The sequence below is a fragment of the Phocoena phocoena genome, chromosome 20, assembly GCF_963924675.1.
Source record: "Phocoena phocoena chromosome 20, mPhoPho1.1, whole genome shotgun sequence".
Classification (NCBI taxonomy): Eukaryota; Metazoa; Chordata; class Mammalia; order Artiodactyla; family Phocoenidae; genus Phocoena; species Phocoena phocoena.
This window is the reverse complement of record NC_089238.1, coordinates 4,930,199-4,958,160: the sequence shown is the minus strand read 5'-3', so window position 1 is coordinate 4,958,160 and position 27,962 is coordinate 4,930,199. Positions and strand designations below refer to the sequence as shown.

Genomic DNA, 27,962 nt, shown 5'->3' with positions numbered 1-27,962 from the left:
CATTCAACCCAGGGAGAGTTTTGTATTTCTCATTCTAGTGTGTAATACAGAGACAAGTTCAGTTGTTTTTGGGTTTTTTTTTTTTGCGGTATGCGGGCCTCTCACCGTTATGGCCTCTCCCGCCGCGGAACACAGGTTCCGGACGCGCAGGCCCAGCAGCCATGGCTCACGGGCCTAGCCGCTCCGCGGCATGTGGGATCCTCCCGGACCAGGGCACGAACCCACGTCCCCTGAATCGGGAGGCTGACTCTCAACCAATGCGCCACGAGGGAAGCCCACAAGTTCAGTTCTTAAATTAATTCTAATTGCACAAAATCTTCCTGGATCCAACCACTGACTCATGTCAACTACTCTGGAAGACCCACATTTCCAGAAATATAAATACCTTTGGGCTCATTAGCAGGACACGAGAGCAACCTACTGGGGAAAATAGCTTTTATTTAAACCATATTCTACTTGTTTAGAGGAAACGTCTTCGTTTTCGACATAACTGGTCCCCACAAATATAACTTTTAGGTTAAAATTGTTACAGACTGCAACTCAAGCCCATCAAGTACAAGCACCTTCCAAGCACCTTCCGGGCCCGCCCCCTTCCCACCCTCCCTTGGTCCCTGCTTGCACCTAGGTTCCCCTCACCTCCCCCCACAACCCGGTCCGTAGCGCTCCATCCAGGCCCCGCCCCACCTCTTCACCACGCGCATGCGCACTTCTCTACGGACCCGGAAACGGAATGCTTACAACGAAGGTCACACTGCAGAACGTAAGTTTCTCTTTTCTAGTTTAAATCTGTGCTTCGCGGTCCCTTTACTCCATCCTTAGGGTGCTGGAGTCACTGCGGTGTTTAAATTCCCACTCCCGCCCCTCCTCCCATCACTGTTACAGATCGTGGATCTTTTCCCTTTGGGTTTTAAATTTCTCTGCGTCCAGTACCGAAGCCCTTGCCTTTTCTGCCTTCGGTCCACGTAGACACCGCCTTTCGCTACATTTTCCTGTTTAAAACCCTTTAGTACCTTCGCCTTGCTTGTAAAGCCCTCTTCCGTGAGGTGGATTCGAGCTCCCCAGCCTCGCCCTCCGCCTCCGTAGGGCAGCTCCGGCCGCAGTGCTGCCGGAGAGGCCGCGTCCTCTCCCCGGTCCTGGGGTTCTGGAGAGTCCTCCCCTCTCCTGAGACCCCCTCCCTCTTAGACCCTCTGTCCTCGCCTCTTACTCAGACCGGTCTTTCTGCTCCGCAGGCCTCCCCTTCCTGGTCAGCACTTCCTCAGACCCCGTGTAGGGGGAGGTGACCTGGGCCAGCCTTGTGACACATAGTGTTCTTCGGTCCCGAGTTCCAAACTGTCTCTAACAGTATGCGGGCGTCTTATTCAGTCGCCATCCTCGTAAATACAGGGGCGAGGGGGATCAGGAGAAGCAGAGACAGAGAGCGACTGAGAGAAACAGAAAAACTGAGGAGGATAAAGAATGAGGGAGAACCAATGGGAACATAGAGGGACTTGGAAATAGACAGTAAAGTGAAAGTGATTAAGCCTGGAAGGTAGCAGGTGAATAAAATAAAGAAGTAAATAAAAAAGCCGGATCTCCAGGGATTGGAGAGCAGCAAGGGGTGAGGGGCTCTGGATCAGTGGTGGGAGGGTGGTGACAATGGTGAGGCGTTTCAGACAGAGGGTCCGGCAGAGGATAAAAGGTGGAACCATGGCCTTCAGAGCATCATGGTGCTGGGAGAGAAGGAGAGGAAAAATATGGACTACTAGAGCAGAGAGAGCAGGAAGGAAGCATAGCCACCTGGGGTGCCAGAGAGTGGGGAGGAAGAGAGTGTAACAGGGAGAGAAGGGGTGTAAACAGAGGGCAGAGAGGGAACAGAAATGGGGGGAAGAAAGGCAGAAATACATAAAAATGTAGGTCATCCGAAAGGTTAGGGAGAAAGATCATCGATAGGGGGAACAGGTTGCAGAGTGGTGCAGGACAGGAGTGAGAAAATAAATAGGAGGGCAGAAACAGCAGGAGAGTAGAGGGGAGCAAAGAGGCAGAGACGTAGAAAGAAGTAGGGAGACAGATAAACAGAATGAAACGGAAACACATAGTAGTGCAGGTAGAGTCCTAGAGATTATCATACTAAGTGAATTAAATCAGACAAATAGACACATGATATCACTTATATGGGGAAAGCTAAAAAAAATGGTACAAATGAACGTACTTACAAAGCAGAACTAGACTCAACAGACATTGAAAACAAACTTATGGTTCCCAAAGGTGGAAGGAGGGGGAGGGATAAATTGCGAGTTTGGAATAAACAGATACACACTACTATATATAGAATAATTAAAGCAACAGTGACCTATTGTATAGCACAGGAAACTATATTCAATATTTTATAATAACCTATAATGGAAAATAATCTGAAAAATATATTCAATAAAAAAAAACCTACACTATTTGATCTTCAAAGATCTATCATGCACTGAAAAAAAATAGGTGTAGGAACTTACTTGTTGTTCTCTGTGTGGGAGTTACTGTCCTGAGTCCCTCCTAGGACAGTGGGCAGCAGAGGACCGTCTGTTCCTCATGCTGAGGGCTTCCCTGTGTGTGTGGTTGTGACTCGGGAAGGGGGTGTGTTGATTCTAAGCATTAAACAGCATCTTTCCAACTTTCAAGATCGACCTCTAAAGACTCCTATTGCCTGAGGAAGAAGCCCGGAAGAGGAAAGAAAAGGAGTCAGAAATGGCTCTTTCTCAGGTAAAGTCATTTTCTCTGTTGATTCTTCAGTCTGTCCTTCCTGAGATGCCCTTCTTTGGACTCGCTAATCTTGTCTGCCACCTGTACATTCACAGTCATCCAGGGCCTTCCCTCAAGGCCTGCCATCTCCACTTAGATCCCGTCTCCCCATGACCCAGTGACCTGGGACTTGTGAAGAGGCTCCACTGGGCCTAGTCCTGGGCAGGGCTTCACACCCATGTGAAGTGTCGCGGTGTCAGTGCTACTGGGCGGCAGGGATTGTTGAGGGGCCCCATCTCAGTGCACTGTCTGTTCTCTGTAAACCAGGATAAAGAAGCTGTACATGTAAGTCAGGTAATAATATGCACTTATGCCTGGTAAATTGTAGCAAACAGACTAATTACAGCAAATACCTTCTGACTTTTCATGCTGCATTAGAATCGAAATGGATGTGTCACTGATTTAAAAATCGTAATGATGGGGAATGGAATGGAAAGTTCAGAGATACATCAGTGATAGAGGGTGTTTCATTCTATCATTGATTTTAAACTTGGAAATCAACCTAAATCTCTGACACGTGGAGATTCTTCACCCATTTTCATCATCTCCGGTCCTTGGAGGTTGCTTTTCGCTGTTGGTTGCCTCCTCTGACACATAGAAGTTTCTCATTCTGATGCAGGTAAGGTTCCAGCTTTACACTTTTGCTGGTAGATACCCGGTTTCCCAGCACCGTTTGTTACTGAGACTGTCCTTTTTCTATTGTGTGGTCTTGGCACCCTTGAAAGTGCGTTCTATGTATATGCAAAATTAATTTTGCGTGTTCTATTCTGTTGCATTACTTTACGTATCTGTTTATGCCAGTACCACACCATCTTGATTATTTCGTGATATGTTTTGAAATCTATAAAGGGTGCCCTATATTTTTCTTCTTTGTCAAGGGTATTTTGGAGATTTGGGAGATTCCCTATGAATCTTAGCATAGTTACTTCTATTTCTGCAAAAATTGCCATGGGACTTTTGATAGGGATTACATTGAATCTATACAACACTTTGGGTAATAGGGTCATTTTAAGAATATTTAGTCTTTCAATCCATGTGTATAGGATGTTTATTTATTTGTATCTCCTTGTGTGTCTTTTAGCAACATTTAATAGCTTTCAGTGTACAAGTCTTTTGCCTCCCTGGTGAATTTCTTACTAAGTATTCTATCCCTTTGATGCTCTAGAAATACGATTGTTTTCTAATTTTCTATTGACATTGTTCACTGTATATAGAAATGCACATGATTTTTGGGCATTGACTTTTGGTATCCTGCAACTTTTCTAGACTTGTTTTTTGATGTCGCAGTTTCCTCGTGGAATCTTTACTGTGTTTACATATAAAAGTTATCATCTACGAAGAAAGATAATTTTACTTTTTTCAATTCGGGTAACTTTCTTTTTCTTGTCTAATTTCTCTGGTGAGGGCTCTCTGTACTTTGCTGGACAGTGGTGCAGAGAGTGTGTATCCTTGCCTTCTTCCTGATCTGAGAAGGAAAGCTTTCTAGCTGAGTGTTTATATCGCTCTTTTTTTCTTTTTGGCCTTGTGGTGGGGTCTTAGTTCCCTGACCAGTGATTAAACCTGGGCCACGGCAGTGAAAGTGCCAAGTCCTAACCACTGGACCGCCAGGGAATTGCCAGAGTTTTTATATCTTGAAACATAGTTGAATTTTGTGAAATGCATTTTTCTGCATCAATTGAGACGATCATATGTTTTTTTCCTTTATTCTGTTAATGTGGTATATGACATTAATTGATTTTTGTATGTTGAGTCATCCTTGCTTATAGTAAAAAAATCCACGTGGTCATGATGTAAAGTCATTTTAATGTGTTGTTGAATTTGGTTTGGTACTATTTTGTTGAGGATTTTTCAGTATTCATGAGGGATATTGGTTTGTAGTTTTCTGTGTTTCGTGTGTCTTTCTCTGGGCTTGGTATAGAATCATGCAGGCTCCATAGAATGAGTTTGCCAGTGTTCCCCCTACAGCTCTTCGGAAGCTTGGAAGCTTTTTATCAGGATTAGAGGTAATTCTTCTGTAAATGTTTGGTAGAATTATGCAGCGAACCGATCTGGTCTTGGCTTTTTCCTTGTTCGAGATTTCAGATTACTGCTTGAACCTCTCTAGTAATAATTCTTTTCAACTTTTTTATTACTTAAAGATTAGAGCTTAATAGGTTGTATGTTTCAATGAATTTACCTGTATCTTCTAGATTATGCAATTTGTAAGCATTATTGTTCATAGAACCCCTTATAGTTTGTTTTTTTAATTTATTTTATATATTTATTTTTGGCTGCGTTGGGTCTTTGTTGCTGCGTATGAGCTTTCTGTAGTTGAGGTGAGCTGGGGCTACTCTTCATTGCGGTGTACGGGCTTCTCACTGAGGTGAGAAGCTTCTCTTGTTAGGGAGCATGGGCTCTAGGCGCATGGGCTTCAGTAGTTGTGGCACGTGGGCTCAGAAGTTGTGGCTCGCGGGCTCTAGAGCACAGGGTCAGTAGTTGTGGTGCACGGGCTTAGTTGCTCTGCAGCATGTGGGATCTTCCCGGACCAGGGCTCGAACCCGTGTCCCCTGCATTGTCAGGCGGATTCTTAACCATTGCGCCACCAGGGAAGCTCCTCCTTTTGCTAAATTTGATTTTAGTTTATTCTTCTCTACTTCCTTGAGTAGTAAAAATAGATTTCTGATTTGACTTCCCTGTTAGTACAGCTTTCACTACATTTTATAAATTTTTGTATGTTTTCATTTTCATCCAGATATATTAAAAATTCCTGTGTGATTTCTTCTTTGACCCATTGGTTATTTATGAATATGTTGTTTTATTTCCACATTTTGGGGATTTTCCTGTTTTCATTCTGCTGTTTATTTCTAATTTTATTGCTTTGTGGTTTGAGAAAATTCATTATGCTCTCAGTCTTCTTAAAATTGTTAAGGTTTCTTTTATGTCCTAACATGTGGTCTCTCATGGAGAATGTTTTATTTGTTCTTGAGAAGTGTGTGTTTTCTGCTGTTGTTGGGTAGAGTGATTTGTACATGTCTGTTAGGTCCAGTCGGTCTATAGTGTTGTTCAAGTCCTCTCTTCCCTTATTGATGTTCTCTTTGGTTCCACCCATCGAAAAAACTGGGATGTTAAAGTCTCATAGGTTTATTGTGCTGCTATTTCTCTCTTTGTTTCTGTTCATGTTTCCTTCATTTTTGGAGGGAGCTCTACTGTTAGATATATAAGTACTTAAAATTATTATAGCTTATTGGGGAATTGATTCTTTTAATAGTATATATTGTCCTTTGTCTCTTGTATCAGATTTTGTCTTTAGTTTATTTTGTCTGACATTATGTAGTCACCCCTGCTCTCATCAGGATGGAATATCTTTTTCCATCCTTTCACTTTTCACCTTCCCATGTCCTTAGATTTGTGAATGTTCACAGTTGCAGCTCTGACGCACCCTCTGTGTGTCTCTCGCTCTCGTTCCCTGTTTTCCTCCTGTTACTTCCTCTGGTGGTCGCTGCTCAGGCACACCGTACAGTGGTGAAAGGCAGGAGCCCTGGCCAGCGCCCTTCACTCCACTGTAACTTCAGAGGGAAAGCATTGAGGGTTTCCTTCTGATTTTAATGTTTGGTGAAATGTTCTAGCTTTATAACAATATCTTTTTTCTATATTCCTTTTTGTCATGATTTTTTAATTCTCCAGGAAGTTTTTAACTTTATTATTGTGATAAGTCTTTTTCTTAATACGTTAAATTAATGTATAACAGTAATAACTTCTAATTTTGAGTCAGTGTTTTATAAGTGGAATACACAAACTCTGTTCTGCATTTGTTAATACCTACCTATTTTAATTTTAGTGGATAAAATTGTACTTTATTCTTCAATTTAGGTGTTGTATAGAGATAGGAGTTAAAAGTTTTGTATTTTTCTCTTTATGTTTGTACCATTTTTCTTTTACTAGACTACTATAGAATAATGTTGATGAAGTAAATTAAGTGCAGGTAATACTTTCTTGTTCTTCGAAAATGCTGAAATAAATGTGGATGAAAATGATGACAGAAAATGTTATCCAAAAATATGTCAATAGACAACTCCTATCTTTTTTTTTTTTTTTTTTTTGTCCAAGCCAAGCAGCTTGAGGGATCTTAGTTCCCCAACTAGGGATTGAACCCAGGGCCACAGCAGTGAAATTGCCGAGACCTAACCACTGGACCACCAGGGAACTCCTGACTTTTCAATTAATTGTGTGTTTACATGTGTGTGCATGAGTGCATGGAAGTGCAAGTCCATGGTTTTGATAAAGACATCATTATTTCAAACCTATCTTTTTGCATTTGAAATTATATCTTAAATGTATTCCTTGGCCTCGAATTTTTTCTACAGTATTGTGTTAATGGTTTAAATAGCAATACGATTACTAACATTTTATGTGCATCTGTGTGTGAGCTGACACAGTACTATCCTTTGTAAGATTGGAACAGGTCATCTCTAATGAGCTTTTATGTTTATAACAATTTCATACATGTAAAGAATTTATTTAGAATGATATTTAGCATACAGGAATTGTTCCAACACTTCTAGTCCTTGCTCTTGTTATCATTATCATAATTGCAGATTTTGACCTTTCTGTAAAGCCACTGTGGACTTCGTCATCTCTGAAGGCACCACTGATACTGTAGCTCATTTAGATTTTGAATATCACGCAGTGTATAAAACGTAATATGTAACACTTCTGCATAGACAACCTGTTATTGAATTTTATTTCTAAGTTTTTCGTGTGTTGTCTGGAAAAATGAAAAATCTACATTGATTGGAGGATATCATAATTGCTATGGAAAGGCATAAGAAATTAAAATTAGAGACCCATAATTTCCCTAAATACCTTTACATGGATCCGTCAGACTACATACTTCCACTGAATTGATCCTTACCACTCTCTCCTCTTCTCATTTTGTGCGATAATAAGAACTCTCTTCATGGCCCCTTGATGAGATATGTTTTCATTTCAGGCACCGTTGACATTCAAGGATGTGGCCATAGAATTCTCTCGGGAGGAGTGGGCATGCCTGGACCCTGATCAGAAGGCCTTTTATGTGGATGTGATGTTGGAGACCTACAGCAACCTGATCTCCCTGGGTGAGGATAACTTCCCTTCAGAAGTTGGGATATGCCTTTTGGGTATCTTTGCATCTTCCCTCTGTGCCCCTTGGGAGCCCTTGTTTTGCTTGACTGATCTGAAATCCCTGTTGACTCAGATATGAAAAGCTTCATGATGTGGTATCTTGAGTTTAAGCTTCACTTTTCTGCAAATGATCTATCCATTTCATGATACGTCAGGCGTTGTTCCAGAGCTTAAGTATTTATAAAGCTCAGGGCAAACTTTTCAAATAACGAATTCTCTTTTTTCTACCCCTCTGCTTTCGATTCACTACTTCTTGGAAGAGAGCTAATTATCTGCATATCACACTGTTCCCTCTGCATTCAGAAGGAGGCAAGTGGTGGAGCAATCAGTGAAATATTTTTCCAGACCCACCCGTCATGTCCTCACTCCTCAGCTGAACAAAGAGCTGGGATTCTGGAAGAGCCACAGATCTTATTTATTTCTTTTGAGAAGCAGAAATTTCTATTTCTGATCTGAATATTATTTGCATTTTGGAACAAGAGGAAGAGCCCTAGCCTCTGAAGAGTGATGTGAAAATAGCAAAAAACCAAGGGGGTGGGAATTTATCAAAAGTGTGAACACAGGTTAGGTCTCAGAAGGTCAGAGAAGAAGCAGCAGCATTAGTAGTCTTTGGGTAATTTTACCCAAGTGGGAGAGTTCTTTCCGAAAATAGAAGTTTATTTATTGTGGACTCTGAGAGGACATTTTTCTTATTCCTGGGTTATCATTCTGTCATTCAACATGTAAAATGTATTCTTTCACCCTCTGGTGGGGCTGCAGCCCCATCAGAGACAAAGGCAAAGTCTTTTTTTTTTTTTTTTATTGATTTATTTTTGGCTGCATTGGGTCTTCGTTGCTGCGTGTGGGCTTTCTCTAGTTGCGGCGAGCGGGGGCTGCTCTTCGTTGTAGTGCACGAGCTTCTCATGACGGTGGCTTCTCTTGTTGCGGAGCACGGGCTCTAGGCTCGCAGGCTTCAGTAGTTGTGGCAGGCGGGCTCAGTAGTTGTGGCTCACAGGCTCTAGAGCACAGGCTCGGTAGTTGTGGTGCACAGGCTTAGTTGCTCCACGGCATGTGGGATCTTCCCGGACCAGGGCTCGAACCTGTGTCCCCTACATTGGCAGGCAGATTCTTAGCCACTGCGCCACCAGGGAAGCCCAAAGGGTAAAGTCTTTATCATGATCTATGCTCTGCCATCTGGCCCCTGTGAACTAGATTTTACTTGACTTTGAGGAGCGTGAAGAGGGTTGTTTTAAAGGCATCTTTTGCCCCCTTCATTTCTCTTTCTGTACTTGATTTCATTGGATGCTCAGTTCTCAGTCCATATCATAAGAGTTGATGCCTCCAGACTCCAGTCTCTGGGCCTTTCTCAGTTTTATCCCTATTTTTGTTCTTATATGACCGAATCAGAAGATGGGAAAACACTGGCTGCTCTTTCATTCCATCTGGTACCTCAGAACCGGCATGGAGCTGTCTCAAACCCCATCTGCTTGTTTAGATTTCACAGCCATTTCTTCTGTTCCGATTTTGCCACACACTTCAGGGGTGTGTGAAACAGAGAGGTAGATTGGATCTTGTGTCATTTTTACAGAGCAAAACTATAAAGACAGTGGACAGAGAGATCCTCTTTTTATTTCCCAGTCCCTCACGGGGGGAATATGTGAATCCTTCAGCTCTCAGTTTGGCATCTTGGATAGAACGCATGGTTTCTTCTCGAGGGCTGTAATATCTGACCCCCATATCTTGTATTGTTTTCGCTCTTGTACTGCTCTACCAAGTCTGTAATGTAGACTCTCCTGATTTCATATTCTTCTAAGTTTGCATGATTTTGCCTTTTGAAACTTGCTTTTGAAATACATATTCCTAGAGTCTGAAATTTTATCCAGTTTCTTTGCTGTGATAATACACCTGTAGCAGACAGCTACGAATGGACTCTCTGTGGAGTGGGTTTACTGGGTGACAGGAAATTTTTGTTGGAGAATGCTTTCCCTCATATGCTGTAATATTTTCCTGCTCCACAGTAAGTCGCCACTTGAAGCTTCTCAGTAGAGTGGTCTGCGTGTTGTAGGACACGAGATAGAAAGTATCACGAGAGCCTGACTGAGAAGCCTTTCCCATTTTTTTCTGGCTTTGAGGACTGTCACAAAAGCCTCTCTTAGGGGCACTGTGACAATCTTGTTTCCAAATACTAAGGACCATCCCCTATGAGCCTCAGGAAATGATATAGGAATTTATCCCAGGAAAACTTTGTCCAAGTTCTCCTCTTCCTGATGCCAGACCCCAGGGCTGGAGGGTGTGACGTGGGGCTCAGAACTCACACTCCTGTGGGAAGACCTCGGTAATACAATTATTCTCCAGTTTGTCTGTCACCCCCACAAAGTATGGGATTTGGTGGTATCATGGGTCCGCCCCCTCCTATGTATCTCCTTGTGGTTTTTTCTTTATGTCTGGTAGGTTTCTTTATGTTCTGGTAGGTTTCTAGTAGGTTTCAGTCTTTTTCAGCCATGGTTGTTGTCATTTGGGTGTGCTCCTGAGACTAGGTGAGCTTAGGGTCCTTCCACTACGCTATCTTGGCCGCTCTCCTCTTGTACAGTTATATTCACACAGATAGACAGTCACAAGCTGTGCTCCCAATATGCATATACCCTGTGCTCCACTCATGCCCTTTCTCAGACCTGACCTTTCCTGACATGGTACTTTGGCGTAGACGGAACCACTGTTATTTGCTCACGTATTTATGTTGTTCCCCTGATTGTCTCAATTTCCGCAGCACTCCTTCACCCATCCCTCCACCTTCCACATTACTCAGACTGTAAAAATGATGCCTCTTTTTCTGTCGAATAACTTTCTCGTGACATGACCGAAATCACTATGTGCAGCTGTGATGATTCAGAAACCATTTTCAGGAGTGGTGGCTGAACAACATTGTCAGTTACACGGCTCCCTTCTTTTGCGTCTGTCTTGGAGTTTTCTTTTTAAACTCCTGGTATTTGTTTTAATATTTTGTAATCTGTACTGCCTGGGTGGGCAGTCATGCTTGAGAATATGTTGTCTTACTTTGGAAGTCCAGGTTCAAATCCTGTTTCTCTCAGTCCTTTCTATATCAATTGCAGTCATGTACATAAACGTGTGAGTCTACTTCCCTGATTTTAAAAATTGTGTTGATTTCCCTTAAGCCTTTTAAACAAATTAGTGCCATTAGATGGCTTAGAATCTCGTATGTTTTATAGTAAAGATTGAAAAGTTACGTTTTATAAATAGTTATATTAATATTCTGTCATGTTTATTGTCATTTCACTTTGTATCATATCTTGTATGCTTTTCATCTCCAGTTTGTTCTAAACAATGCTGTGTCTGACCCTAGTTAATAAATATACAAATTGCTCACTCTTTATTACCTCTATCATTTTAGAGGCAATGAACTGGAGAATTTAAGTGCTCTGTGAAGGTAGGGAATTGCTCTGTTTATTGGCTATTAGGTTAGGTAACTCTAGAATAGTTCATTTATTAATTTTTTTTGGTGTTTTAAAAAATTTATTTATTTTATTTTTGGCTGCACTGGGTCTTTGTTGCTGTGAGCAGGCTTTTCTGTAGTTGCGGCGAGCGGGGGCTCCTCTTCGTTGCGGTGTGCGGGCTTCTCATTGCGGTGGCTTCTCTTGTTGCAGAGCACGGGCTCTAGGCACACGGGCTCAGTAGTTGTGGTGCACGGGCTTAGTTGCTCCGCGGCATGTGGGATCTTCCTGGACCAGGGCTCGAACCCGTGTCCCCTGCATTGACAGGCGGATTCTTAACCACTGCACCACCAGGGAAGCCCCATTTATTAATTTTTAATTGTAATTTATATATGATGGTTTTTCAGCATTTATTATAGAATACAACTGACGTGCACCACTTGTTAATGTAGTAAAATATGTATTCTTTATGGGTACATAGTTTTATAGCAGATATTTAGAAAAATATTTTTTGAAAAATTGTGTTATCAAATTCTTCATTTTCTATATGCTGTATTTTGCTAGTTATTTAAATTATTCATTAGATAAGTCTGTTTTGGATTATGTACCATTACAGTACATTGTATGTTCTTTAGCATTTATTTATGTACCATAGTATGCAGAATATATGTATATTATAATATTCTTTGCATCCTCATTTATGAGACCACAGTATGTTTATTGTTAATTGGTATATGCTTTGGTGGAAAAATATTGTTTCTTCAAGAGCTAACATAAGTTCGTCTAGTGTGAATGTTTTTGTTATAGGGTGTTAGAACTAGGCTACTATAATATTAATTTGAGTTACATGTAGTCACTCTTTCTTTAGTAAAGAGTCCTATTCTTGGGGCTTCCCTAGTGGCACAGTGGTTGAGAGTCCGCCTGCCGATGCAGGGGACACGGGTTTGTGCCCCGGTCTGGGATGATCCCACATGCCGCGGAGCGGCTGGGCCCATGAGCCATGGCCGCTGAGCCTGCGCATCCGGAGCCTGTGCTCCGCAACGGGAGAGGCCACAGCAGTGAGAGGCCCGCGTACCGCAAAAAAAAAAAAAAAAAAAAAAGAGTCCTATTCTTTTAGTGTTCCTAAAATTTTTAAGGTCATGATTGGGAAGTTTCATAACCTTTTTGGACATAAGTATTACTTTGTGTTTATTTTACTTTATTTTGGCCATGCTGTGTGGCTTGAGGCATCTTAGTTTCTGGACTAGGGATCAAACCCGTGCCCCCTGCAGTGGGAGTGCAGAGCCCTAACCACTGGACCACTGGGGAATTACATACTTTTGGTTTAATATCATATATTCAACATTAAACGTTTACTCATGAATTGTAATGAATAATACACCTTATGGTTCTTTGTATCTTGTAGATATCTCTCATATACATGTGATCAAGAAATTACAACCAAGAGCAAACAGTGATAGAGGAGAAGTATTCCAAACAGTGATGTTGGAAAGACAGAAAAGCCATGAAATGAAACATTTTTACTTCACGGAAATCCAGGAAGATGACTTTGGGTGTCAGTGGAAGGATGATGAAAGAAATTACAAAGGAATGTCTGTAGCCTGTAAGGAAAATGTAACTCACAGAAGAGATCGACATAGTAGGTGGAATTCAGGAAAGAAGCCCATTGAAAATAGGCTTACATTAAGCTTTCAGGATGAATTGCATGTATTTAAGAACAATATTTACAAATGTAATGAGTGTGGCAAAGCCTTTAATCATGGCTCATCCCTCCGCAGACACCAGATAATCCATACGGGAGAGAAGTTATATAAATGTGGGGTATGTGGCAATGTTTTTCGTCTAAAGTCACACCTTGTAAGTCATTGGACAACTCATACTCGTGAGAAAACTTACAGATGTAATGACTGTGGCAAAAGCTTTAATCATGGCTCATCCCTCCGTAGACATCAGATGAGCCATACCGGAGAGAAACTGTATAAATGTGATGTATGTAGCAAAGTGTGTAGTCAGAATTCCTCCCTTAAACGTCATCAGAGGATTCATACCGGAGAGAGACCTTACCAATGTAATGAGTGTGGCAAAACTTTTAATCGTGGCTCTCACCTCTCCACACACGAGGTAATCCATACAGGAGTGAAATTATGTAAATGTGATGTGTGTGGCAAAGTCTTTAGTCAAAATTCATGCCTTAGAATCCATCGGAGAATTCATAACGGAGAGAAACCTTACAAATGTAATGAGTGTGGTAAGGTCTTTCGTCAAAATTCACATCTTGGAAGACATCAGAGAATTCATACCGGGGAAAAACCTTACAAATGTAAAGAGTGTGGCAAGGTCTTTAATCAATATTCAAATCTTGCAAGTCATCAGAGAATTCATACTGGAGAGAAACCTTACAACTGTAACGTGTGTGGCAAGGTCTTCAGTCAAAATTCAAATCTTGTAAGTCATCAGAGAATTCATACGGGAGAGAAACCCTATAAATGTAACGAGTGTGGCAAATTCTTTAATCAAAAGGCATACCTTACAAAGCATCAGAGAGTTCATAATGAAGAGAAGTCTTACAAATGTAATGTGTGTGGCAAGGTCTTCAATCGAAATTCAAATCTTGAAAGTCATCAGAGAATTCATACTGGAGAGAAACCTTACAAGTGTAATGAGTGTGGCAGGTTCTTTTCTCAAAAGCCAAACCTTGGAAAGCATCAGAGAGTTCATACTGGAGAGAAACCTTACACATGTAATGAGTGTGGGAAGGTCTTCAGTCGAAATTCACTTTTTGCAATTCATCAGAGAATACATAATGTAGAGAAACCTTTCAACTTTAATGGAGTTGAAATGCCTTTACTCAGATCTCAACCCTCACTAAATATCTGATAATTTATACGTGAGAGAAACCATGTAAATGTGACATATGTGGGAAGGTCTTCATTCAAAATTTACACCTTACAATTCATTGGAGAATTCATAGTGGGGAGAAGCTGAGCAAACGTCATGAATATGGCAAAGATTTTGTTCCTGCAAGACTCACTTTCTATCAGATAATCCGTAGTGGAGAGAAACCTTACAAATGTAATGAGTATCTCAACGTCTTCAGTCCAAATTCATACCTTAAGATCTGCCAAATACTTTATACTGGAGAAAATCTTTTCAAATGTAATGAGTGTAGCAAATCCTTCAGTGTTCTGTCAAGCCTAACTTACCATCAGGTAATCCATACTGGTGAGAGACTTTAATAATATAGTGATAAGACAAGGCTTCTATCAGGCATCCACATCTTACGCTTCATTAGAAAATTCATTCTGAATAGCAACCAGATAAATGCATTTATTGTGGCCAGGCCTTAAGAGGAGAAATTTATTAATTAAAGAACTCATTCTGGAGATTACCTCACAAATGCCACGAATGTGAAATAATAATCTTATTTCTCAGGTAAGACAGTTTATATTTGTGAGTGACAGACCACCGGGAGAACAGTGACCAAAAAGAAGTGGGAGCGTCATCCTTTTCACCTAACAGAAGTCCAGAGGGTGTAGTGTGGGGTGTGATGGGTCCTCTGCTCCTTCTTCATCCATGAGCACTTGGTCCTCACCTTCCTATAGTAACGTGACTGCTGTATGACTGAGAAGGGTGAAGGTGGAGGGCAAAAACTTTTCATTTTAAGATTCTGTCTTGTTTTCATCGAAACATTCATCCCAGATATATTCTCTTTGGGTCATGCTCTTGTGACCTGTCTGAGAACTCTACATCAAGTTCTGGATTCTGAAGATTTTATTCTATACCGTTTTTCCTAAATCTCTTATAGAATAAAGTTTTAAACTTTATTTTAAAGTTTTAACTTTGAGCTAATATTTGTACAGATGTAAAGTTTAAATGGAGATCTCTTTTTTTTTTCTTCTTTGAATATTTCACTGATTAGGACCAGTGTTGGAAAGTCCTTCCTTCATTGAATTGGCTGAGTACCTTTGTCAAAAAGTGGTTGGAAGTACACTTGACCTTTGAACAAGGCATGGAGTTAGGATTTTAGACTCATGACCAGTTATAAATTCACGTATAACTTAATGTTGTCCCTCTCTATCTGTGGTTCCGCATCCTCAGATTCAACCGGCCACAGATCCTGTAGTACTGTAGTAGTATTTATTGGAAAAAATGCCCATATAATTGAATCCACACAGCTCACACCTGTGCTGTTCAAGGGTTAACGGCACTGATGTAGGGCTCTTTCTGGTTTCCACATTCTGTTCCATTAGTCTATTTGTCTGTCACTGCACAAATCCCACACAGTCTTGATAACTGTCGCTATATTAGAAATCTTGAGGTCATGTGGAGTGATTCCAGCCACTTCAGTATTTTTCAGGTATTTTAGCTCTTCTAGTTCTTTTGCCTTTCCCTATTATTTTTAGAAAAATCTTGTTTGAATCTACAGAAATCTTGATTGAAAACACATTAAACATGTATGTCAGTTTGGGGTGTTTTAATATAATTTCTATGTTGTATCTTCCGGTCAATTAATCTGGTATACTTTGTTAACAATTCAATGAATATGGTATGTTTCACTCAGATGACCTAAATAGAAGGTCATTTTGTTTCATTACAGTTGTAGGTTTCAGCGTAAAAGTCCTTACTTTGTTAGATTTACACATTTTCCTTCTACTTTTACTTTTTTGAGCAAACATTGTATTATATATTTAATTTTAATTTCCATTTGTAAATTGCATGGGTATAAAATTACAGTGGACTTTTGCACATTGTACCCTGACACCTTGCAAATTATACTTTTTCTAGAAATTTGTATAGATTGTTTTGATTCTCTACATACATTAATTTATTAAATTTTCTGTTTCTATTGTAACAAATTACCACAAACTGAGGGCCTTGAAGGACCACAGACTTATTCTCCTGTGGTTCTGGAGGCGAGATGTGTAAAATGATCCAAAGCACTGTGCTCCTTCTGGATATTCCAGGGCAGAATTTGTTTTCTTGCCTTTCTTGGATGCCAGAAGCCATTTACCTTCTTTGTCTCATGGTCCCCATGTGTACTTGCGTGACACTCTTTCAATTAATTCATGATTTTATTCAGATATCTTCTTATATCACGTGGGCATTTCCTGAACACGTTGTTTACATTAGGACACCCTGTCACTCTCTCACTGTATGTGTACACCTTCATCGTACTTAACACCATCATATCTGATTTAATTATTGCTGACTTTCCCTTGTAGAAAATGTATGCTCCTTGAAGGCAATGTATTGATTTTGTTTCCTGCTAGATATCCAGTGACTGGAAGCATTCCCAACTGACAGGTGAGTGAATGCGTTTATCAGTGCAAAGAAGGTTTGTGTAATGCATCGGCTCATAGGTCAGTAAGTCAGATGGTCAGATAAACGTGTAATTGTATTGTATTTGTGGCCTCACATTCTTTACTCCATTAACATTACACCTGAACGTTCTGAACATCTGTCATAAATTCTCACAGTATGATTTATTCACACGCCGTGAAATTTTCTCCCACATGGTCTCAACAGATCTAACTCATCAGTGAAGAGATGTCTTCATGAAGTATTTTTCATCCACATTTTAAGTTTAGGATTCTTTCATTCGTGCCCCATTCCACACCCGTGACAAAATAATAATTCTGTTTCTCAGGTAGTAACTGAAAGAAGGAAATTTATCATTCTCACCAAACAGGAAGTCCAGAGGGTGCCGTGGACGGTGTGATAGGTCCTCTGCCCCTTCTACTGCCGTGAGCACTTAAAGTCTTCAGTGTCTTCATATCAACCTGGCTGCGGGATGACGAAGAAGGCTGAGAGGCAAAACCCTCTTCAATGTTAGGTTTTGTCTCATTTTCATGGAAGATTATTAGCCAGTTGCATTAAATGGCCACCGTAATTTTAATAATATGAAATTTCATATTTCCCTCTTGAATAGAGAAAGAAAGTAAAGGGAAAAGGTGTCAGGGACAGATTATATCAAAAGACTTTCTTCTTTATCGTGATAAGGTAATATTCCATGTAACACTGGGCTATTCTAATGTTCAGAATGTCAAGGAAAGTTTGTAGAGCCCTTGTGTTTTCTAACTCACAGATTTCTTTCCTTTCTGCTGTGTCTGATTCTAAACACACTTAAATCATTCTCCAGGTTTTTTTTTTTTTTAGCTGTGCCCCGCAGCTTGCAGGATCTTAGTTCCCTGACCAGGGATTGAACCGGTGCCCTCACAGTGAAAGTGCCAAGTCCTAACCTCTGGACTGCCAGAGAATTCCCTCTCCAATTGTGATGTAGTTATTCTGATTCCAGTATCAGGGTAAGAAGTAAAGGAATCCATTTTGAGATGTTTTTTATCCATGCCATCGTACCTGAATGTGAGAAATATACAAAAAGCTTGTAGTTGGGAAATATTAACTAATTAATATTAACTAATTAAAATTAAATATATAATACAGCCTCCAAATATATTTTAATATTAGACTCTATATAGTAATATAACTGCTGTATCATAACTCTGAGATGTTAAATATTGGGGAAGGAACATTAAATATTTTCCGTGAAGTACTAGAGGCTCAAATAGGATTGACTTGCTACTATACATAAAATAGATAAGCAACAAGGATTTACCGTATGGCATATAAAATTACATTCACTAACTTGGAATAACCTACAATGAAGATTAATCTGAAAAAAATTTATATAACTGAAGCACTTTGTGGAACACCTGAAACTCATACAATATTGTAAATCAGCTATCCTTCGATCAAAAAAAGAAATGGAACTTCCCTGGTGGTCCAGTGGGTAAGACTGCGCTCCCAATGGAGGGGCCTGGGTTCAGTCCCTGGTAAGGGAACTAGATCCCACACGCATGCCTCAACTAAGAGTTCTCATGCCGCAACTAAGAAGCCCCTGTGCTGCAACTAAAGATCCCGCTTGTTGCAACTAGAATCTGGCGCAGCCAAAATAAATAAGTAAATTTGTTTGTTTGTCTTTTGCGGTACGCGGCCCTCTCACTGCTGTGGCCTCTCCCGTTGCGGAGCACAGGCTTTGGACGCCCAGGCTCAGCGGCAATGGCTCACGGGCCCAGCCGCTCCGCGGCATGTGGGATCTTCCCGGACCGGGGCACGAACCCGTGGTCCCCTGTATCGGCAGGCGGACTCTCAACCACTGCGCCACCAGGGAAGTCCCGAGATACCTTATTTTTTTAATTGAAGTATAGTTGATTTACAAAGTTGTGTCAATCTCTGCTGTACAGCAAAGTGACTCAGTTATACACATATAGACCGTCTTTTTTTAAGTATTCTTTCCCATTATGGTTTCTCACAGGATATTGAATATAGTTCCCTGGGCTATACAGTAGAACCTTGTTGTTTATCCATTCTACATATAATAGTTTGCATCTGCTAACCCCAAACTCCCAGTCCATCCCTCTCCCTCTCGACCCCCCCCCGCCTTGGCAACCAGAAGTCTATTTTCTATCTCTATGAGTCTGTTTCTGTGAGAGAGACATTTTTAAGGTAAAATTAACAGACCGTGTTTCCAAAATGCCAGTGTTAGGGACTTCCCTGGCAGTCCAGTGGTTAAGACTCCGTGCTTCCAATGCAAGGGACGTGGGTTCAATTCCTGGTTTGGGAACTAAGATCCTACATACCATACAGCCTGGCTAAAAAAATAATAATAATAATCATAATCATAAAAATAAAATACCAGTGATGCACCTGACATTAGCAATAAGTCTCTCGCTATGCACGGTGAGACTAGTTCATTATCTGGTACTATTCCAGTTCTCTCAATAAACTTGAAATGTGAGGAGATTCTGTCTTCATGGTTATAGAGTTCATACATTGCATCTGTCATTTCTCTGTGTACATGCCACACAAATCTTAAAACAACCCCTTGATTTATGCATCCTCCAGGCATTTCAGTGAAGTAAAACGGAAGAAATGCAAATGAAATAGATAAATTGGGCAAAGTGTGTTTTTAAAAATAATAATGAAATATATGACTCACAAAATGAGCTTCCTCAGGAAACTAAAAATAGAACTACCATTTGATCCAGGAATTCCACTCCTCGGTATATATCTGAAAATGATGGAAGCACTAATTTGAAAAGATACGTGCATCCCAATGTTCATAGCAGCATTATTTACAGTAGCCAGTATATGGGAGCAACCCAAATGTCCATCAAAAAAAAGACGGATTAGGGCTTCCCTGGTGGTGCAGTGGTTAAGAAGCCGCCTGCCAATGCAGGGGACACGGGTTCGATCCCTGGTCCGGGAAGATCCCACATGCTGCAGAGCGACTAAGCCCGTGTGCCACAACTGCGGAGCCTGCGCTCTAGAGATCCCGAGCCACAACTACTGAGCCCACGTGCCACAACTACTGAAGCCCGAGCACCTAGAGCGTGTGCTCCACAGCAAGAGAAGCCACTGCAATGAGAAGCCCATGCACCGCAACAAAGAGTAGCCCCCGGTCGCGGCAACTAGAGATAGCCCGTGAGCAGCAATGAAGACCGAACGCAGCCCAAAATAAATTAAAAAAAGTTTAAGTCATAAAAAAAGGAAAAAGATGGATTAAAGAAGAAGTGGTATACGTATCTACAATGAAATATTACTCAGCCACAAAGAAGAATGAAATTCTGCCATTTGCAGCACCATAGGTGGACCTAGAGCATATTATGCTAAGTGAAATATGTCTGACAGAGAAAGACAAATACTACTTGGTATCACTTAAATGTGGAATCTAGAAAAGAAATGAATGTATATAGTGAAACAGGACACACTCACAGAGAAAACAAACTAGGTTACCTGTGAAGCGAGGGAGGAGGGGAAGGGCAAGATAAGAGTATGGGATTGAGAGAGCCAAGCTATCAATACTTTGTATAAAACAGATAAGCAATATCTTAAACAATATATTGCACAGCACAGGGAATCACAGCGATTATTTTGTAATAAGTTTTATAATCTATGAAAATTCTGAATCTATGCTGTGCACGTGCAGTGAATGTCATATTGTAAATCAACCATAGTTCAATAAATAAATATATATCATGCATATGTATCATATAGGATTCACAAAATGGAATTTTATAACAGTTGAGATATAATACTTATTACTATAACTTAACTTTTTTAATAGCCTTTCAAAAAGCCTCTTGAAAAATTATGATTCATATTTATAATCTGATAAATACCTGCACACATTAATTTTCATGAAACAAGTGGAAAATATCCTCGACAATTCATCTGAACAGTATTTCACAAGTATTTCTAACATTCATATTGCATCATGAGTTCTGTGTGCATCAGGAAGCGGAATGTAGCAAGTGTGTTTTTTTATTAATTAATTTATGGCTGCGTTGGGTCTTTTTTTTTTTTTTTTTCGGTATGCGGGCCTCTCACTGTTGTGGTCTCTCCCATTGCGGAGCACAGGCTCTGGACGCGCAGGCTCAACAGCTATGGCTCACGGCCCCAGCCGCTCCGCGGCATGTGGGATCTTCCCAGACCGGGGCACGAACCCGTATCCCCTGCATCAGCAGGCGGACTCTCAACCACTGCGCCACCAGGGAAGCCCTGCGTTGGGTCTTTCTTACTGCTCAAGGGCTGTCTCTAGTTGCGGGGAGCGGCGGCTACTCTTCATTGAGGTGCGTGGCTTCTCGTTGCTGTGGCTTCTCTTGTTGCGGAGCACGGGCTCTAGGCACGTGGGCTTCAGTAGTTGCGGCACATGGGCTCAGTAGTGGTGGCTCGCGGGCTCTAGAGCATAAGCTCAGCAGCTGTGGCACATAGACTTAGTTGCTCTGCGGCCTGTGGGATCTACCCAGACCAGGGCTTGAACCCAAGTCCCCTGCATTGTAAGGCGGATTATTCACCACCGAGCCACCAGGGAAGCCCTACCTGGAACCTTTTATGTCATATACATTTATCAATTCACTTAGACACGCCAGCTAACTGCTGGCAAAAACAGCTTTTTATTGACACCATTCTCGACTCGTTAGGAGGAAACATCTTAGTTTCCGAGATAACTGGCCCAAGCAACGGTAGCTTTTGCCTTAAAACTGTAGCAAACAGTAAATTAAAACAAGCAGTTTCAAGCTGCAGGGACCAACCTACCCCTCCCCGCCTCCTGCCCCGCCTAACTGCGCTACCCGGACTGACAGGGGCTCCCTCCTCGCCCCGCCCCTCGCCGCTAGCGCTCCGCCCAAGCCCCGCCCCCAGAAGCCCTGCTTCGAACTCCGCGCTCGCGCCGTTAATAACGGAAGCGGAAGCGGACAGCGCGGAGAGAAGGTCACCCTGCTGAGAGTAAGTTTTCTTTTCTGGTGTTAATCTGTGCCGCGCGGCCCCCCTTTCTCCATCTTCAGAGTGTGGGGGTGTCACCAAGGACCGTAAATCCCAGCACCCGCCCCTACGCTCCCAGTAACTCCAGACGTCGCCGTTACAGGTCAGGCATGTTTACCTTTGGGTTTGAATTCGCTCTGAGGCCGGTCCCGGTGCCCTTGGCTTTTCTGCCTTCGGTCCAGGTAGACACCTCCATTCGCGACATTTTCCTGCTTAAAATCCATTACTGCCTCCGTCCCTTCCCGCCGCCTGTAACGTCCCCTTCCGCGAGGTGGATTCGCGCCCCCCAGCCTCGCTCTCTCGGCCCCTGGAGGGCAGCGCCGGCCGCCCCGCTCCCGGACAGCCCACGTTCTCTCCCCGGTCCTGGCATTCTGCAGAGCCCGCCCCTCTCCTGAGACCCCCTCCCTCCCTCCCAGCGCCTCTGTCCTCGCGTCTCCTCAGGCCGGTCCTTTTGCTCCCCCGGCCTCCCCTTCGTAGTCAGCCCTTCCCCTCACCCGGCGTGGGGGGCGGGGAGTGACCTGGGCCAGCCGTGTGACACCCAGTGTTCTTTCGTCTGAAATTCCACCCCGCTGGAGAATGGACTCTTCCGGTAGGCGGCATGTTATTCCGTCTCGGTCTCTGTAAATATGTGGGCGATGGGGGAACTGGAGGAGCAGAGACAGAGCGACTGAGAGAGAAGTAGAAAAGCTGACAGGGTGGAAAGAATGAGGGAGAGCGGATGGAGACGTAGAGGATGGCTGAGGAGCTTATAAAGAGACAGTGAAATGAAAGAGACTAAGTAAGCCTTGAAAATAGCAGGTGAATAAAATCGGGAAGTAAATGAAAACGCCGGATCTCCAGGGATTGCAGAGCAACATAGAGAGAGGCCCTGGATCAGTGGTGGTAGGGAGGGCAGCAGTGGTGAGGCACTGCACAGAAAATCTGGGAGAGGATAAACGGTGGAACCATGGCCGTCAGGGCATCCTGGTCCTGGGAGAGAAGCAGAGGACTTCTGTGGCTAGCAGAGCAGAGGAAGAGAGAGAGCAGAAAGGAAGCACAGCCACCTGGGGTGCCGGAGAGTGGGGAGGAAGGGAGAGTAACAGGGACAGAAGGGGTGTCACGGGCCGGGCAGAGAGGGAGTAGAGTTGGGGGAAGAAAGAGGCAGAAATGTATGGATAGGCCAGCAGGAGCATCAGGGGAGTAGATAAGATCAAAAAGGAGGAGACAGAAACAGGGAAAGAAATAGACAATAAAATGGAAACACATAGTAGTGCAGGTAGAGGGCAGACTGGATCCAGGTTGGGGGTGAGTTGATTGGATTTGTACGATTAAGTTATGATATACTGACTTCTGGCTTTAGACTCTAATAAATTGAAATGTTGCTTGCTTAAATTATACAGGTGAGGATTTATATTGCAAAACTGTAAGGTTTGTGCATTTTGTAATTGTTTGTATGACAAGAAAACTTCCCTTTGCAATCCCTGTTCAGCCAAGGGGCGGTGAGTTGACTCAGGCAGTTGTGGGTCACGCCCTTCCATTTCCTGGTGTGGGGTAGAGGACGGGAGAGACTAGTGGGGCAGGAAATGACTGACTTTCACTACATGGTGCTTCTTTAAAGAAACATTAAAATTTTTGTTTTTCTGTAATGGACTTACTTTTTTCTCTCTGGTTGCTTTACATTTATGTCTTTCCTTTAACTTTGCATATATCCTAGTGCATTAGATATCTAATTTCCTGCAAATAATTACTAACTTGTGAAATAAGTTTGGTGGCCTTATGTATTCTACTCATGTGATTCTTTTCTAAATATGATAAATCCTCGATTTTTTTTGGTATTTATTTATTTATTTGTTTTTCGCTGCGTTGGGTCTTCGCTGCTGTGCGTGGGCCCTCTCTAGTTGCGGCAAGCAGGGGCTACTCTTCGTTGTGGTGCGCGGGCTTCTCATTGCGGTGGCTTCCCTCGTTGCGGAGCACAGGCTCAAGGCACGCGGGCTTCATTCATTAGTTGTGGCACGCGGGCTCAGTAGTTGTGGCTCACGGGCTCTAGAGCACAGGCTCAGTAGTTGTGGCACACGGGCTTAGTTGCTCCGTGGCATGTGGGATCCTCCCGGACCAGGGCTCGAACCCGTGTCCCCTGCATTGGCAGGCGGATTCTTAACCACTGCGCCACCCGGGAAGCCCCAATCCTCAATTTTTTTTAAAACGTTGACAGCAGGATCTTTAGATTAAAAAAATTCACAAATTCATTTTATTTATTCAGATATAATTGACACCTGAGTTCTTACCCTGCTTTATCTTTGTATACTGGTAAAGTTCTTTGGTAACTAGTAAATAATTTTAGACTCTTTTGATGAGTACTTGGTAGATATGTCATTGATCTTTTATATTAACAGTCAAAACCTAGTTTAACCAGTTAGTCTAATATTCTTTTTCACCTTTTATTCCTCTATTCATGATGAAGAAGTTTGCTCAGATCTTGTTTCTAAGCTGAATGCTTGCAGTGTTTTATGCACCAGCAACTATGCTTTTCCAATTGTTTATTTTTAAATTCTTTTACTGTGATTTTTCTGGAAAGAAAAATTACCTGTTTGGTGACAGTGTGATCAGACATTGAAAGAGAAGTTTCCTTTGATCGGGCACCTGAAAGATGGTGTTTTAAATGGGACAGGCGATAAGGACAGACTCTGCCCACCGACCCCTCAGGATGTCATTTCAGAATTCAGTTACACCTGATTCTGTTCACTCAACCAGGACTTTCTCAGAAAAGTCTCCCTTCTGGGCCTCAGGGCGCCCACTTGTAACATGGAGATGAGAGACTAGACCAGAAACTCTCAGTCAAAGTAACACTGACCCTGAAGTGGTTGGCCAAATTGTGTTTGTCTTCTTTTTGGAGAGAGTGTCTAGTTTTATTTAGAGTTGTATATGGGTTCCTGTCTTCCCACAGGCTCAGAGTAGAAGTGACCGTAGTCAGAAATATTTCTCTGCATTAAGTATAAATCCGAGGAGAGTTTATGCCAGTTCTGGCACTCAGACCTGCACCAGCTCTTATTTGCCCTCAGGACAAATCCCAACTCCTCCCTGTGGCTGCTCAGCCCTGTGTCATCAGGGCCCTGCCAGTGTCTCCAGCCTCATCCTGGGAGCTGACCCTGTTCTCATGGTTCACTCTACCCTGGGCACATTCACCTTTTGTCTGTTTCCAAACAAAAGCTGTTTCTATCTGACATAGTTCCTGTTCTTACCTTTTGCCTTGAAGTCACCATAGCACAGGCCCTTTGTCTCCCTTCAGGTCTAGGCTCAGAGAGGGCTCGCCATCTCCTCCTGACTGTGTCACATTTTATTGCCTCTGTATCAGTCACCTTCAACAGAAATGCCGCTCTCCATTGATTATTTGGAGTCTTCCTCCTTTTCCGTTCATTGAAGGATGCACAGTGTTCCTCTTCTTCCCTGGATAGCTGCGGCATCTCCCTCTGGGGATGTGTTTAGTGGCTGGGACTGTGGGTTGGGCTGAATAATCCTCAGGGGAGACCAGGGGAACACGGTAGGTGATGAGGATGGTTCCTACATTTGTTCTGGACATTTCAACTCTAATTGATTATTACCCCATATGGCTGCTTAATTACTCAAAATAAGAGCAAAAAGATGCAGGGAGTGCTAAAAATCCCTACAGAACTGATGTCCTCATGTAGTATGTTGAGGTGTCCCCATGTTTAGTGTGCTGTGTCACTGCTCCACTATAGCCCCCAGGTGTGCCAGGCTGTGCACATCCAGGGACCAGTTGCCTCCTTGGACAGGAGCTTTGCCTTCCAGCAGTTCATCTGCTCCGAGTCAGGGGTAGTGATTTCACTGTGGTAACTGTGGGCCAAAGTCCAGAACCTAAGGAGGAATGAAGGAGACTTCCCTCAAAGAGTTAGGGTATCTTTTAATTACCTGTGAGCTGGGAGAACAGGAGAGAAGAAACTTGGGGACCATCTGTCTTGGGGACAAGAAATCTGGGGACCGCCTGTGTTTGAGTCTCCCACACTGCATTCAAATGTCCTTTGTAACTGGACTCCGTAACATTCTTACTTTCTCGTAAGTTTTTCCAGGAGGGCCAACTTTGTTGACCTGCATATTGAACGCCCGGTGTCCTTTCAGTGGCAGCTTGTGTGTATTCCTGTTGCGATGGCTTTCCTGAGAGGTACTTTTGTCCTTTAGCCCTGTTTGCCCATGAGTGCAAGGAGGAGAGGGAGAACAATGGGAAAATTGGAGGAGAGCCTGCAGGAGGGATATGGCAGCAAGTGTGGGCTTCAAGATGAGCCCAATGAATGGTGTATGCATTTGTCCCTTTTGGGCTCAAGGGGTGTGTGGAACTCCTGGCAAGTAATGTCTCAGTTCTGGCTGGAGCACCTGGAATTGGGTTTATGGGTAGTTGTGGGTGCATTGCATGGTTTGAGGTGCCATAGTGTCTTAGCTCAGGTTCCCTGGGACCTAGCTGCTGAGACTGAGGTTTCCATGCATTGGTTTAATCTGGTATTTCATGGCCATACATGAGGAGGAATGAAGGCAGTGGTTTTAAGCACAGAAAATCATTTTCCTCTGATGTTAGAAGTATGGCCTGAGCTGAGCCCACAGGGATTTTTGGGTGCAGGAGGATGGGTGCCTTGTCCTCAGGCAATGGAGCTAGAGGGTGCCCTACAGCATCCACTCCGCAAATGACTTGTTTTGGGTATTCTGGGAGGTCAAGAATCGTTGTGCAGGGATACTGCTTTGGGAAAGATCTCTGGTGTTCTCCTTACTTGCTCCAAGTAATAAATCCTTCCTGCTCCAGAAGAAAAAAAGGGAGAGAGAAAGAGAGGAATCATTGTGCAGTTTTTAGACTAATATGGAGGTCATTTTGTTGTTTACCTTTGGTACTTTTTAGTATTTTGTGTCGCAGATAAAGAAATTTTCAGTTGCACTGTGAAACATAATGAAAGGGGAATTGGAGTGTTGCCTTGGGGGATGTTTGGGTCTCACTGGGGGATGTGCATCGTTGGAAACATCTTTCTTTTATGTGTAGTTTTTGAAGATGACAGTGTTTGGGCTGTGGTTACTGTGAGTGAAAATATGGTATTTTGCATCTATTGGTTCCTTGGGTGTCTTATATGTATTTTTCCCTCTGGCATGATTTATTAGTTTGGCATGTTTTCTGGTATTTTCTAGCACGATGAGTTGATCATTATGGGTTTTATCGAAACTATGTTGGACCCCATGAAAGTTTGTAAGTTCATTTGAGTCCAGAAGGGAAGTTATGAGTAGTAAGCTTCAAATGGCAGAAGGTTTTCATTAGGGAGATTTTGCTAGGTATGTTTCTGTGGACAGAACCTGAGAGGGGCCATTAAGTTCTTTAATGTAGGGAGAGATTGTTCCAAGAATCAGAGGGCCAGCAACACCACAGTGATCAGTAGTACAGAGGCACGTTCTTGGGAAGCTGTAGCCGCTACTTTCTTGCTGCCAGGCCAGTGCTGGTTCCTTTACGGTCCTCTCCTTACCTGTCTCAAAACACACACGCACACACACACACACACACACACACACACACACACACACACACACGAACGCTTGTGCTTCATTGGTGGGAATGTAAATGGTATAGCTATTACGGAAAACAATTTAGAGGTTCCTCTGTCTAGATAGCCAAAGGAAATGAAATCATTATACTTAGGTAATATTTGCAACACGTTCATCTAATGTTCATCGTGCTATCGTTAATCATACTGTGTTTCTATATACCTGGTATTTGCTGAGAGAGTAACCTTGAGTGTTCTTAGCACACAGAAATAAAATGGTCCTTGTGAGTTGATGGACGTGTAAAGCACTCTGTTGTGAATATTACAGTGTATACATCTGTCTAGTAAGCACATTGGATGCCTCACATGTACACCATTGTTATACATCTGTTAGGCCTCAGTAAAGCTAGAAAATGAAAAGCAAGTGGGGGCTGTGCTGGGCTTGCCTCCTGCGAGTGCTGCTCAACCCAGGCGCTTCCTTAGATCGATGAAGAATTTTGTACAGACATGTATTGTACCCTCTGACCAGGGATTCCTCTTCATACTGTCAGTGTGGGGGTCCAACCTCAACAATATTTGAGGTGCCCCACGATGTTCCAATCCGGATCCCTCACTGAGCATCGTGACTCTGAGCGCCCCCGTTCCTGAGGGCTGAGATCTGGGCTGAGGGTGAGGGCTCTGCTCTGCGTGGGGATGGATCAGGGCTGGTCAGTGACCTGCAGGGGATCGTCGGGTCCAGCTGAGGTGCCCGCTGCTGCTGGGTACGTGAGGGCCTCACCAGGAGGGGAGCCTGAACTGA

At 42.7% G+C, this 27,962-nt stretch overlaps 1 protein-coding gene across 1 annotated transcript; it reads left to right on the top strand.

The window, feature by feature from the left end:
• The first annotated feature begins 699 nt into the window (after positions 1 to 699).
• LOC136140953 (zinc finger protein 665-like) lies at positions 700 to 22,051 on the top strand. The gene is made up of 6 exons (XM_065899086.1): positions 700 to 760; positions 4,732 to 4,769; positions 7,736 to 7,862; positions 12,742 to 14,142; positions 14,226 to 14,545; positions 21,680 to 22,051. Exons 1-6 carry the CDS (start codon positions 700 to 702, stop codon positions 22,049 to 22,051), a joined length of 2,319 nt encoding a protein of 772 aa, XP_065755158.1.
• Positions 22,052 to 27,962: the final 5,911 nt, after the last annotated feature.

Bases quoted from the DNA above. Each gene is read 5' to 3' on its own strand.
- LOC136140953 (XM_065899086.1), top strand. From the start codon at position 700: ATGCGCACTTCTCTACGGACCCGGAAACGGAATGCTTACAACGAAGGT. The intron at 7,863-12,741 runs GTGAGGATAACT...TGTATCTTGTAG, and splicing joins CAGCAACCTGATCTCCCTGG to ATATCTCTCATATACATGTG. The intron at 14,546-21,679 runs GTAATCCATACT...CTCCATCTTCAG, and splicing joins CAAGCCTAACTTACCATCAG to AGTGTGGGGGTGTCACCAAG.